General features: G+C 34.9%; 1 protein-coding gene across 3 annotated transcripts in view; it reads left to right on the plus strand.

Moving 5' to 3' along the window:
• AHR (aryl hydrocarbon receptor) overlaps positions 1-14,481 on the plus strand; it is a 60,674-nt gene that overhangs the window by 24,751 nt on the left and 21,442 nt on the right. Inside the window, exons 1-2 of one of the 3 annotated variants that reach the window (XM_030444415.1) lie at positions 4,902-4,961; positions 11,564-11,679. The exons of 1 other annotated variant lie outside the window; for it this stretch is intronic. In XM_030444415.1, the coding sequence (XP_030300275.1) occupies positions 11,647-11,679 (33 nt within the window). In that variant the 5' untranslated portion in view covers positions 4,902-4,961; positions 11,564-11,646. Of the gene's footprint in view, positions 1-4,901; positions 4,962-11,563; positions 11,680-14,481 lie in introns of those variants that run through there. One more of the 3 variants, XM_030444414.1, reaches the window with a different exon arrangement.

Below are 14,481 nucleotides of genomic sequence, written 5' to 3' on the forward strand. Positions count from 1 at the left end.
CATTAAAATGTTGAAATATTTTAAAGGGGGAAAAAAGGTTCTGTATATGAGAAATGGTAGATGTCCTTGGAAAGGCAATATCCAAACTACCGTTTTGCTTTATCTTTACTGTGGTGGTTTTCAGACACTTCCCACTCTATTGAGCAGTTGTTTTCTGAAAGACTGGTATATGAGTTGTCCAGCAGCAAGTATCTAATGTAGTTTATTCAGTATTAGTATAAAATCCTCTCATGATAGAGTAAGTGGAATAAGCTTTGCAAAACTTACACCCATGGTTTTTCTGTTGTTTTATCAGACGAATTTTTGTCTGAAAATGGAGATATTCACAAGTCTGCCTGTGGACAGACCAAAACTGTCCCTCTGTGAAATGCATCCTTCTGAGGGATAGCAGAAGACAGGACACAGAGGTTCCTGTTTCCCACAAGTCTGATTCTTCAAGAGTTTTAAGCCTGTTAGGTGATGCTTCGCAGTCTTCCTTGCTTTTCTCAATCTCTTCTTCTTAATGTTGTAATGAATAAAGTAGAGTTTTCCTATTTTTGTTTTTTTTTTTTTTTTTTACAGTCTAGCTCTTGACAACGTAAGTTATTTAATTCTTGCTGCTGCTAATTCTGCCTTCTGACACTTCAGAACAAATGCAGACCTCTCTTCTTTCTGACCTCCTAAGCACAGTCTTCAGTAAAAGTGCCTGGGATGAAACTCAGTCCAATCTTTTTTTTCTCTTTTCTTTGCTTTCTCATGTAGAAAGACATTGAAATTTTTGCCTAATTTGTTGTATTTAGACTAACCATTCAAAAGTCTTCAATTTGTAAACTTTATAGTTCAGTGTAACAACCTAAAGCTTTGGGAAAGGTGATATTGGAATGCTGCACAATCATAAGCTTTCAAATATGCATTATATGTATGTGACTTTTCATTTGAGGCACTAAAATCTCTCCCAGTTCTAGAAGCTGACCTGAATCTTTACAGCATTTATCCATGCAGGGCTGCTGGAGTTAGAAGTGCTCTTATTCTGGTGTCACAGTTAAGGAAATGAAGTACACAGTACCTGTCTGATTTCCACCACATTTCACAGGTAGACAGTACCAGAACCACAGAACCATCCATCCTCTCAACTTTTAAGCATATTTTTGATGACTGCCTTCTTGTCTTCAGCCTGTTTCTCAGCTGCCCTCCACGCACCCTGTCCTGTATACGTGCTCTAGTGTAGCTTATGGTCCTATATTTGCTTAAAAAGAGATAGCATGCCATGTGAAAAAAATACCTAAACCACAGATGCTGTCCTCTTCATTGCCTTTCTCACTTTTAGGTAGTAGTTCTGCTGTCTTACCAAACCACCATGACTGATGCTCTAGGGAAAGATAGCTGTCAGTTTTGGAGGCTGTTGCAGTGAAACAACATCCTTCTTTGAGGATAGTTAACTGTGAAGATTGTGATGGTGCCCCAAAATGACAGTGGAAACCCAGTGTCTTGTCTGAATTCTGGCTTAGGACTTTGCTGTACCTTTAGCCTGTCACAAATAAACTCATTAGGTAAGATCTAATTCCTGTCCTGGTAACCTGCTGTTACCTATTCAGCTTTCCGTAGGAGAGAGAGGTTAAGGTTCATTTCTTCTAAGAGGCTTTCTCATGGTATAAAAATAATACCAGGGAGGGCTGGAGCTTTTTAGTAGAGGGTTTCCCATATTTCAGGTGTTAGAAAGGAAGGGGGTTATGGGTTTCTTCTTCCTCCTGTTTAGTATTTACCCATGTGGTTATGTACTTAGCAGAACATTGGCTTGTCAGTACAACAAGGTATGAAAACCTATCTCCTAGTTTTATTATTAATTAGTTTTATGATTGAAATTGCAGCTCAGTGAGCACGTAGCTTCAGTGCAGTAAAATGGCAAGTAAGTTACTACCATGTTGGTTCACCTTTATGTAGCCTTTAGGCCCTTAAAAGGTGACAATATGAATTCTTATGAAACTTACTATTAGTAACATTTTTAAATGACAAATTACATTTAAATAAAAATCTTCTATAGAAGATGTGTATTCAAAACCATGCTGTGCTGCACTCTAACGTATCAAAATCAGACTAAGGTAAGGGAAATTGAATTACTGTTACAGTATTCCAAGATGAAGTGGTTTGTTGAAAAAAGGTATACAGAAGGGGTTTGAAACCTTTTGAAAGTTGTTTTTCTATTTTTGTTATTTGGTTGTTTTGGTAAGTTTTACCAACCAGCAATCACGGGTTTAAAAAAAAAAAAAAAAATTAAAAAATTCTTGTTTTCCAGTAAAACAGTAAACCTATTTACTGTCTCATAAATAATTTTGTGATCCAGAAATATAATTTCTGAGAAATTTGTGGCTCCCTTTGAGTCTTGGCCAGTGAAATTTGATTCAAGTCTAAATAGAAAAAAAGGTGATACTTCCTGCCAAGTTTTTGTCCATCTTATGATTAATGACTCTGAACACTGGAAATGTATCCTTGCCATAGACCTGGGAACCAAGTAGTGCTGGTGTGAGCTCAGATATGTCAATTCCGGAATGGCAAGCAACAAACTTCCTTATGCCAAAAATAACTTTTGGGCAAAGTTGTTTAATCATAGTTATTTGATCACAGATAAGTGGAAAACACTATTTTGCACTTTGGATTTTTTTTATTATTTTTATTATTATTTTTAATTTATTTTGTACAGTGGGGGAACCTACAGTAATTTTTAAATTAAATGGATTTTGCTGGCCAAACCTGAAACATCACATGTTAAAAAACCTTGGTACCTGCCACTTGGAAAAGTGGTTTTGTACTGTTCTTATTCCTCATGTACATCAGTTATGTATTGATCACAATGAAGACTTCTTCATTTTAGACTTCTGCAGCAGTTAATGTGTGTCACTTCTGTGCTCTTCTGTTGTTGAATGTAAAATATGTATGAAGACCTGTCTGAAGTGTAAGTACATTGAGCCCTTGGGAAGTTCTTGAGGTGTACCTTGAGTATTGTCAGCTGACAAAATATTTTCTGGTTTATTTTTGGTTTCTAAGATTGTTTTTGTCCAAGGTCTGTGAAACATTCAAGGATGATTCTTAATAGAAAATTAATACTAAAAGTTTTCTTAATTGCACCAAAAATATAAACAACTCTTTTTAGCCTAGGAAACAAATAGACCTTAATTGTAGTAGTTGCTTTGGTGACAACCTCTAAAGGTTCCTAATAGTTTCAGTAGCAAATCAGAACTTCAGAATAGTTGCCATGAAACTGTTTGTAAAATGGCACTTTCAGCCATCAGAATTATCCACTTTTACAGATAATTCTTTTTTTTTTTCTTTAGCATAAGCATTTTTTTTGAAAATCCTACTTTTCTTTCTCCTTTAAAGAAAATTTCTTGTATACTTGAACATCCTCAAACCTGTGTAGAGTTGTGCTCTGTGTGCCATGTCTGATTTTATAACTGATGGGTTTGCATTTTACTCACTTTGAATTTTTGTTGAACTAGAAAATACCGAATGACAAAAAATTGAGGAGTGCCTTTGCACGGGGCTTGCATCATGTTTAGTGCAGGTCTGTGAAACTGAAGAGACTCTGATTTAAGTCACTAGAACAAAATCTGCATTGCAAACGAGATGCCTGGAAATTCTAGGTTTGTAGTGATTTGTATGCATCAGTAGGAGATTTGTATCTGTACATCGGTTAAGTTATTGACTTGTAAAAGCCCAGGAAAGTCTCAGAACCTGTCCATTTTTTACACCCCTTATCTTCTTCTGTTTTAATTAGTGGAATTAAAATTTTCATGCTTTTTTTTTTTTTTTTTTTTTTTTTCCCCCCCCCATCTCTTGTTAGAACTTGTTCTGGTAAAGGTGTTATTTCCCCTCAGTATCTTTTATTCCTTTACCAGCCATAACCTACTAATAATTCCTTGAAAGTATTTTTGGTGGTATGGTTTACCCTCTTGTGATAGTTGCTTCATGGCATTTTATCTCTCTTGAACCATGAGTAATTTCTCTGCGGCCAAATCAGTAAACAACTGTCTCTTGTGGCTCATAGGTTCTTTCAGTTGCTTTTCCTAAATGTGTTGGTATGTTCATACATCACACCATTTGGGGAAAATATGCTCATCAAACAAAGCACCATGTCCTCCGAGGTTGAAGATTGTTACTAATCTTTTAGCTTTTATTTAACTTTTGTTATGGAAAAATCAAAATATAGGTGGCTCCTGCATATACTGTATTGGTATTTTTACATGTTATAAGTGAAATGTATTCCTTGAAAGCAATGCCAGTATTGTCATAATTTGGTACATTCAGTCATTCACACACTTAAGAAGAAAAAGGTATCCCTATTTTCTAGTCACTCCCGAATGTACAGTTTCACCCTTATTTTACTTATGTTTACAAAATCTGGTTATTCAATGTAACTCAAACATTCGAGATACATAAAAAATAATAAAATACAAATAAATACAATTCAATAAATACAACTCAGAATTATCATAAATGTATTACTTTTATGTATTTTCATTTATTTGTAAATTGCATTTATTTACACTTGGAGCTCTAAATTCATAGCTATACTTAGCAAGTTTTATTAATTAAATGTTAGTTTGTGCTGTCTGGTAGAAGTATAGCTATTTATGATTTGTATGTTTATTTATGATTGTGTATGTTTTATCTCTCTAAAAATAGCATTTTTTGAGTGTTACTTAATAACTTTCATAGATACTTTTCCTTTTAAAGTCTCAGAAATAGTGCAAAATATTTCATATAATCCTAAGTAATGGGGATAGCTAAGGTTGCATATGCATACAGGGATATATTTCATATTTTCTCCTGCTTAAAATGGACCTTTTGCCATCATAAACAGTTTAGCATATGTTAATGATTTATGTAAGAGTTTAATATTAAACTGTTTTCTCAGCAGTGCCCGCCTTGTCTTGTTTTGGCTGGTGAACTTTGTGTTGGAGGTTAGCACTTGTTGCTTAAGCAAAGTAAGACCAACCCCCTCATGAGAACTGTTGTTTTTTAAAGTTATCTAGAACAGTGTAGCTGAAATTATAATTTACTAAAAAGGTTATGAAACACTCTAAACTGTCTCTGACTGCAAACTTTGACCTGTTTGGCCAAACTGTGGGAAACAATCCAAAATTTGATGTAAAGCAGTGCTGGGAAGCTCTTTATGATTAAATTCCAGGACGGCATGACTGATGTGCAAATGATATACTTGTGTTAGTCAGCAAGTGTTGCCTCAGTACGGTTTTAGGCTTGAACAGATGATCAGCCGAGAAGTAAAAATTATCTCCAACCTGATTTAAGTGTTTTGTTGCACCTCAATATGATTTCTAAAAGGCCCAGGTAAAATTTGACATCTTGATATTCATAGAATCATAGAATTGGCTGGGTTGGAAGGGACCTCAGAGATCAAGTCCAACCCTTCATCCACTACTGCTGCAGTTACTAGACTATGGCACCAAGTGCCACATCCAGTCTCTTTTTAAATATCTCCAGGGATGGAGAATCCACTACTTCACTGGACAGCCCATTCCAATGCTTGATCACCCTCTCGGTAAAGAAATTCTTTCTAATGTCCAACCTAAACCTCCCCCAGCACAACTTAAGACCGTGCCCTCTTGTCTTGCTGAGAGTTGCCTGGGAAAAGAGACCAACCCCCACTTGGCTCCAGCCTCCTTTCAGGGAGCTGTAGAGAGTGATGAGGTCTCCTTGGAGAGGAGAATTTTGTTTGGTGAGTTGTTTGTGGCAGACAACTGAATATTCCATAAGACAGCAGTCACATGCACATTAAAGGCGTTTTTTTTAATTTAATTTTTATTGGAACTCCTTTTGAATATTTGTATAAATCTTGTAGGTGTGCCACTTCTTTCATGGAAAGGGAAATTGGAATGCTTTATGAATGCTCCTCTGTATTAACTCTTAAGTTTAACTGCCAATATTGTCATTGTAAAGTAAAAGTAGTCAACTCAAGGATTCGTGTGTTAAATCTGGCTTTTGTGTGATAATGCTGAATTCTGTGAACCCCCATTTTTTTCATTTACTTTGCAATAACTAGTGTACAGTTAAATGCCCTTTTGAGTATGCCAGTAGAGTATTTGCACTTGCTCTGTGACAATTTTGTAGTTTACTGGTGTTTAACTTCTGGTAAAAAGAGTAAGGAATTACTTCTTCAAAGATTCCTGCTGAAGGTGTTCTAGTAGGTGTGGTACTGTTTGATCACTGATTTTTGCAGACTCAACTGGATGAAATAACAGAGATGGGACTTGAAAGCAGCTGGCTGTCAAGTGAGGAAAGGATGGGAAAGGTTCTTACTGAGAACAGGAGTGACAACCCAGATGGAAGAGGGCAACAGTTGTTGTGGGTTGTGGTGAGGGGGAGGCATAGCAAGCAAATAGGAACTCTACTGATCAACTGTTTGAAGGTGAAAAAGGCCCTTTTCACCCTGATCTAGGGCCTCTTTTCAGGCATAGCATGGAGATTAAATGACTCTTTCTTTTTAAAAATAATTTTCTTTACATTCTTTGCTCTGCTCCTGTTGTTAGGACTTAAGGTTATGCATAACATAAAATATGTTAATTTCTTGATCACTGTTTATAGCTAGTGAGAGAGGGATTGCTGAATCCATTGAGTAATCCCATTTGTCTTCAAGTGTTCAGAGACCTGGTTAGAAGCGAGGAAGAAACTTTAGGTTTTTCTCCCATGGAAGGTGAATGTCATGATATTGATGGAAGTGCATTTTAAAAGGCCAGTGAGGAACTAGATGTGTTGCTATTCCTACAAATGTAATGACTGCAAAGCATACTGATTTTCTGCATAACAAAGACAATAATTTCTAAATATCTCAACAAATGGTTCATGAAATTCATATATTAGCTGTGGATTCAGCATACTGCTTGTAACTCATGCAGCTGAGGATATATCAGAAAGAAATTTCTCATACTGAAAGTTATTCACTGGAAAGAAGGAAGAGTACTTAATACCTTTTCTCCTTTTATGTATTGAAAATAATATTTTAAAGGAATACCTAACTTATGGTTTTAAAATGAAACATGACTTCTGGCAATACTTAGAACTCCGTTGTTCAAATTCTGTTCCAAACGCGAAGAAGCAGTTTTATGCCAGACTTTTTTTTTTTTTTATTCCCCAGATATCTTGTTAGTCTAATAAAGTACATTACATCTCTGTAAAAATCTCCTGTTATCTGAACATAACAGAACCAGAAATAAGGAGCTGGTAAACTCCAGTGTTACCATTGTTATGTAATTTATCTTTGTAGATATAATGTAAAACTGATTATCTTCTACATTTGGGTGCTACAGCATTTCACAGCTGTAAAACAAATGTATCAGAGACTATAATTTGTTCTCTGTCTAAAAAACATCTTCAAGTCACTGTCTACTTTGTCTTGGAAATTTAGTTTTTACTTAAAAACATGAAAGTCAGGGCAATGAAAATGATGCTTGTTGCTGAATGATGGATTAGGTGACAATCATTAACCTACTTGGAAAGCATGTGCTTACAGTTTAGCCCTCTTGCTAAAATTACAGAGCAGAAAATATTTTCATTTTTGCTTTAACTTTATTTATGGGAAATTCAGAGTAACTTGATTGTGTCTTTCATGTCTTCTAAAATATATATAGAGCTTTTTATTATTACTATTGTTTACTCTGTGGATGTATTCATGTTTTAATTTCCTGTGGCAGAAAATTAAGAGAGGATAGGCTGGAACATGTTGTACATAGTTCAGAGATTCAGAGATTATAAAGCAATGAACTCTAGGGATTATTTTGTCTGACTACATAAGTAGCATTAGTCTATGGGAAGAAGCAGAACACATAACTGATTTTCAACTAGGTGATGCTGACTGTAATACTACTTCTGTATGAGTTACCCTTTTTAGCTTGAGTTCTTCTTATAATCCTCTATTACTGTAGCTCTAGCTGGTGTTTCTGATGCCACCACACAGTGCACCGTGACTAATGTGACAAAGTCCTTTCAGAATTATTGCTCTGCAAGATGTGCCTCCTGTGCTGTGAGGCCAGTGTTGTTGGGATCAGGTAACCTTCAGTTTGACTGCACTGACACATTGCAGGTTTGTTCCCAGGTATCCCAGTGTTGCTCAGTGTCAGGGATGTATTATCTTTTTCATAGCATTTGTATCAACCTAAAAAAACTATCTTACTAGCAGTTTTTTTAAGGTTTGCTTGAATAGCATTGATAAAGAAATTTAATCACAAGGGCCTGGTAATTACCATACCTTAATTTTATTAACATTATAACCTTCACAAGGTACACTTACATTTTAATTTTAGAAGTTTACACTTAGTTTGAAGCATGTACTCCCCATAAATACTATTTATTTAATGCAACTTTCTATTAAATATTTATTATTCAAAGTTCTGTCTCATCCATTCCATTGTTGTGTCTCCCCAGTAGGAAATTCAATAAGGCGTTTTTGACATCTTGACTAAAATTTATCTAGTCTTCTTTATCTAAAATATCCATATTCAGTCACTTTAGTTCTGTTGAACTTTAAGGACTTACATTTGTGAAATGTGAGTATCTCACTTTTTATTCTCAGGAATATTAAATTAGAAGTATTTGGTCATCTTTCTTTATTTTTATCTATGTTATCTTTTATATTTTTATTACTTCCACATAACAAGCCTATTTAGTTGTTGCAGTTATGTCCTTGTAGCTGTTTTGATTTTTGTGGAACTGGCTTTTTCTAGTACCAGCTAACCAAAATGTCATTTTGATTTAATAAATGCAATTTAGTTTTTCTAAAATCAAGGGAAGACCACACCTACCTAAGCAACATCACTACATTTTTGATGCTTCTTTGTCAGCCGAGAGGAAGGATTTTAAAATTTATTCTTTCCACAGATGAAACAATCTTTTTGCAACTTAGTTTTACAGCTGTCACTAATGCATTTCCAAAGTCTCAGAACATGAAGCCCCCATTAGTGTGTTCTCTTCACCCTGTCTGAGTGTTGATGGAGAAACTCCAGTGACTCGGTGGCTTTTAGAGGGCACTAGTGGGACTGAGATTTCTCTATCAGAACTAGGTAAACCTTTGATTGTTTTTTGTTTGGTTTGTTGTTTGTTTGGTTGTTGTTTTTTCAGGAGTTGTATACACCCAATGGTGTATACACATGTAATTTCCACTGTATATTCCCCCTTTTTTTTTTTTAACCCCAGATTGTCAGCAGTTTCCATGTCGTGATTTGCTCGATTTCAGCCACATTCTGATTTCTGCAAAAGCTGTATGTTCTAATTTAGCAAAATATATAATTTCACATGTACATATTGCATGCTGTAAAAGTTAGGAGGTTTAGAGCCACAATGTGTAGGCTGTGTTTGAGCTCTAGAGCTCAATTAATTAATAGATATAGAGCAGAGTAGCAATCATCAGTCATCTGTATTCCTCTCTTTTATTTATTATTTGCACATTATAAAAGAAAAAAAGAAAAACCATCTATATGTATTTGTATATGTTATTTTTCAGAATAACAAGCATGGTCAAGTAGCTTTACTTGCAGTTTTGGAAGCTGAATACAAGCTTTGTCAATAGTCATACAATATAAATTAAAAGGATAATAAGTTTTGTTCCACTGCCAGCAGGGTTCAAGGGGTTTTAGTCAATGTTCTAGATGTCCTTTTAAAGTACTGATTGGGAAAAGAAATACTGCTACATCTTTCATTCATTTGAATTTTAAATTAATTTGCAATTGGAGCTCTGTATGGCCTATTACAGGACTTTTTCACTATCTGGTAGGAAGAAGAACATTAAGTTCTTGATTTCAAAGCAAACCCTCAGATAAATTCCTGACTGATTAACCAGTTAATGTGTTTTTAGAACACATTTTTCCTCTGCAGTGCCTTTGAGGGATATTTTAATGAAAACTGGCTTGAAAGTTTTTAGCTGTTGTGATAGCTTAAAAAAACCCTGAAAGGTATAATTTGACTTTCAGTTAATATATGTAGTGTAAAATATCACAGTTGAAAGAGAGTGAACAAGAGTTCTTTCAGATTCTTGACTTTAGTTCTGTGCAGCTGAAAAATCAAAGTTTTCAACAGAATTTAGGGTGAGTATCTTGTCATTACGAGAGAAACTGCAGATCATGTACAGAAGGGCAGTTACTTTTATAAATGTTCCCTGCTTGGCATTTAAGCAGGTTTGGGGTTGGGAAGGTTGGGTGTGGTGTTTAGCGTGATCATAAAGGTTCAAGATACAATTACTCAAGTAATTATGAGGAGAGGCTGAGGGAGCTGGGGCTGTTCAGCCTGAGGAAGAGGAGGCTCAGGGGAGACCTCATTGCTCTCTATAACTACCTGAAAGGAGGATGGAGCCAGGCAGGGGTTGGTCTCTTTTCCCAGGCAACTCTCAATAAGACAAGAGGGCATGGTCTTAAATTGTGCCGGGGGAAGTTCAGATTGGATATTAGAAAGAATTTTTTCACGGAAAGGGTGATCAGACATTGGAACGGACTGCCTGGGGAGGTGGTGGACTCTTCGTCCCTGGAGACATTTAAAAAGCGACTCGATATGGCACTCAGTGCCATGGTCTAGTGACTGTGGCGGTAGCTGATCAAGGGTTGGACTCGATGATCTCTGAGGTCCCTTCCAACCCAGCCTATTCTATGATTCTATGATTCTATGATTCTAATTTTAAGCTGTTCAGACACTACAGACTCACTCAGACTAATTTCAGATTTGGAGGCTTTTCTTTTTTACTACTGTGTGGAAAGTAGATAAATTCTGAGTTGTAGACCATTATTTGAGCATCTAGTTTTGTTTGCTAATATCCTGTTTATTACAAGATGTAGTGCAGAGAGGGGAGACACTATGTCTTTCGAGTACTTTCTGGCAATTTGGTCCCTTATTCATTGTGTAATTTTCTCTTTTAAATTGAGTATATTTGTGAGCTGAGCAATGGTGATTCATGGTTACAGAATTTTATCTGAAATTGAAAAAAACATGATTAATTGTTTAAGGGTTTAAAATTTAACTGGCTGGGGAAAAAAAGCCTTTTTGTTTGTAATAGCTTTATTTACTTTGTTTTCTTTGTGTAATAGGCAGTTTGGGTTCCTCTGTCTTTCTGCCCTTTCTCTGAAGGGAGATATAGGCGTAGAGTAGGCTTTTATCTGTAGTTTTGTAGTTAGGTGTCTGAAATTGGATGGGGTAAAAATATGTAACTGTTGTCATACTTTGAAGCAGAGCTATTACCAGTTTGCAGGAGGTTATATGAAAAAAAAATGTCCTTTAACGAGAGTAACAAAACTAAAAGTGAACCTTAGAATGAAGAGAAGGAGGGCAAGAAAAAGGTACTAAAATAATGAGGTTTGATTTCAGTAATACTGATTCTGTTGTGAAAGTATTACAGGATAGAAAGGAGATGGATGACAAATTTGGGGGTTGTCTCTAAAAGTAATGAAAAAGCTGTCTTTGAAACATCTCTCTCTATATGGACTTCATAAGCATTCATAAAACATAATGTTTTCTTACACAAGAAGAGCACATGACATAAATTTCTAGTGAGCCTTTCAAAGTTAACTCCACTTTATTTTTCTTTTTGTAGTTGCATTAAAATCTTCTAATTCTGCAAGACCAGAAAGAAATAGTATTCAGGAAAACTGTAGGACAACAAAACATGGAGAAGGGATGCAGATCCTGGAAGGAGAACTCTTACTGCAGGTATATTACACAGTGGATGTGTGCACCAGTTATTCACTGATGAGACTGAAAAAGAAGTTTTCTTATTGTCAGTTTCTTTTCTCATTTTCTTTAAGTTTAATATTATGCATCTCTTGCACTTTCCTCTGGTGGTAGTAGTGACTTTGAAGAGCAGGTATTTACACTACAGAGTCCTCTTAACTCCTTGAGTCATTCTATAGAGTTGTTTTTTTCCTGTCTCTTTGCATCTGTTTTTAATAAAAATCTTAATATGAAGAAAAATCCTCATAAAGGTCATATAGGTTAGTCATGTATGGTAAATTGGGTGACTAATTATCTGAAGAAATACTTTCTTTAAAAGAACTTAGACTTGCTGGAATATTTTGCTTTTTCAGTGGTTTGGAAGAACACAGAACTGATAGTATAGATTCAGGATAGATTTAAACATACTTTCAATAACTTTCAGCAATGTAAACTACATTAAAAAACTGTTTTTCATTAATATATTAAAATTATAGCCTGTTTCAATATCCTAGAGTGTCAAAGTGTATAAAATATAATAATGTAACATTAGGTCCAGGTTAAACTCAAGACATCATTAATGTAAGTATTCCAATGTTCTAATTAGTTTCACAAAATAGATTTAACTGTGACCTGCAGCTCCATTTGAAATGTGTTAATAATCTGTCTGGTTTCATATCGATGTATCAGAAGTGGCTAATCATTAGGTCAGAGCCAATTGTTTGCTTAGAACAAAATTAATTTAACTTTTCAAAGGGTAGAAATGAAAACAGGTTCTAAGAATCCCACAAAGCAGTTATACTAAAATTATACTTGTGGAAAATGGTTTTCTAACCAGTGAAAAAACTAGGACATGTATGTAATTTTCTAACCTTAATAAAGTATGACAAAGAACTCTGGAGTTACTGCAAGTGAACAGCTTTCTTTTATACTGAAATTATCTTAAAAGGTACAGTATATGGTTTATATTGTGGGAAATTATTTGATGTGAAATTTAGTTATTTTTCTGTTACTTCTGCATGAAATTTATGAGGGAACTGACACAGCAAACTGCTTTCCAGTATGAAAATTGGCTGGTATATTTGTTGCTGTAAATTCTGCCCCCCTTGGGAAGGAAGTAAAACTGATTCTTAAATTAATTTGTTTTGTAAATGTTTTTTATATATAGAAAAAAAATAATGAGAAAGGATATGTAGATAGACTTATCTTAGGGAATGTAAGAAATAGTGAGTGATGAAAGTGAGAATTTTTCTAGAAGTTTTACATCAGTAAGATGTAAATACTGGTAAAATCCTTCCCTTCTGCCTAAGATTGTAAGTCTTTTATGTCACACAGGTTTCCACAAATTATAACTGATGAGGAACATTTCCTGTTTATTCTCCCTCTATTTTTTTTTGCAAAGGTGGTATGAATAAATACCATATTGCTTATATTTTATTTGTTCATCACATTTCTTCGTGTTTTCTAACAAACAAAGTTATGATCTTAATTTCCAACACAGAACATATATTACGAGTTCAATATCTTGCAGAAGTAGAGATCAAATACATTGATGTACCTTCCTTAAAATTAAGATATATCTCCTTTAAAATTGCTTGAATTATTTTATTTAGGATGCATAATCTACTGCCAGCTAACCACATTTATAAAGTGAATTGCAAGTCAAATGACTTCCACTAAGAAGACTTTAAAACAGCTGAATTCTCACTGCTTTTAACTGTCTTTTTATTGGAAATACTGAGAGTATTTTTCTAGATGCACAAATATTATCTCTAGTGCTCAAGACTAATAAACACACTGAAAATTTCATTCTGCCTTTAAGATAATTATTTTAGGACTGCATTTTGCCAAAACATCCATCAGAATCCATCTCCAATTTAGTGGTATATCTTGGGTACTTGCATAAGAAGCTTCCAGTAATTATGCCCAAATAGATTTTGGGGCAAACTACTTCCATTTGACAGAATTTTTGACATACAGGAGGCATCAGATTTCGGATGTAATAATCCTGTGTCATGATGAACTGTGTACCAAAGCCACTGCAAAATGTGATTGAATTCCAGGAAAGAGAGCTGTACTACGTAGCTTTGCATGAAACAGAGCAGAATAACCAATTTTAACATGTAGTCCAGAATTGGATACTGTGCAGTTTGGACACTTTTTGTATCAACCACTTGAGGTGAAATGTCCTGCAGAAAAGGTCAGCAGAGGACATGAACACCTCCTACTGTGGAATTCTGCTTGCTAGGAATTATCGTTAACTTCATCAAACCAAGGATTCTACACAGCTACTCAAGATGTCCTGGTCTGGCTGTGTTCATTTCAGATTATTGCTATTTATTTATTTATTACCTCAGATTGTTTTCAGATGAAGTTCATTGAACTTTCATATGAAGGTTTTCTACAGCTCACAGCTGTTTATGAGAATAGATTAAGAAATGTCTGCATATTAAGCAAGAGTGATGCACAGCATTTTAAAACTATATAATCAGATCTTTGAATTAGACTTCATTAGCTGAAGAGCAAGAAATACTAAACCAGAATCTCTGTAAAATGCAGAAAAACATCTGTGGTGGTTACCACAGTGCATGACTTTGGCATTAAGGTTTGTAGAAGAGCAATGTATTTTCATAATAAATATATATTATGTTCTTACAGAAAGATTTAGGATATTCTTTGCTTACTTTACATTTTGAATTAGTTACAATAATTTTGCACAATAAAGAGGTTTACAAAATGTGTTTTGAGCATGCTGGCCAATTTGACTTTGAATGCAGCTGATGAAATTAAGTGGCACAATGT

Source organism: Calypte anna, chromosome 2 (genome assembly GCF_003957555.1).
Source record: "Calypte anna isolate BGI_N300 chromosome 2, bCalAnn1_v1.p, whole genome shotgun sequence".
In the NCBI taxonomy this organism is placed as follows: Eukaryota; Metazoa; Chordata; class Aves; order Apodiformes; family Trochilidae; genus Calypte; species Calypte anna.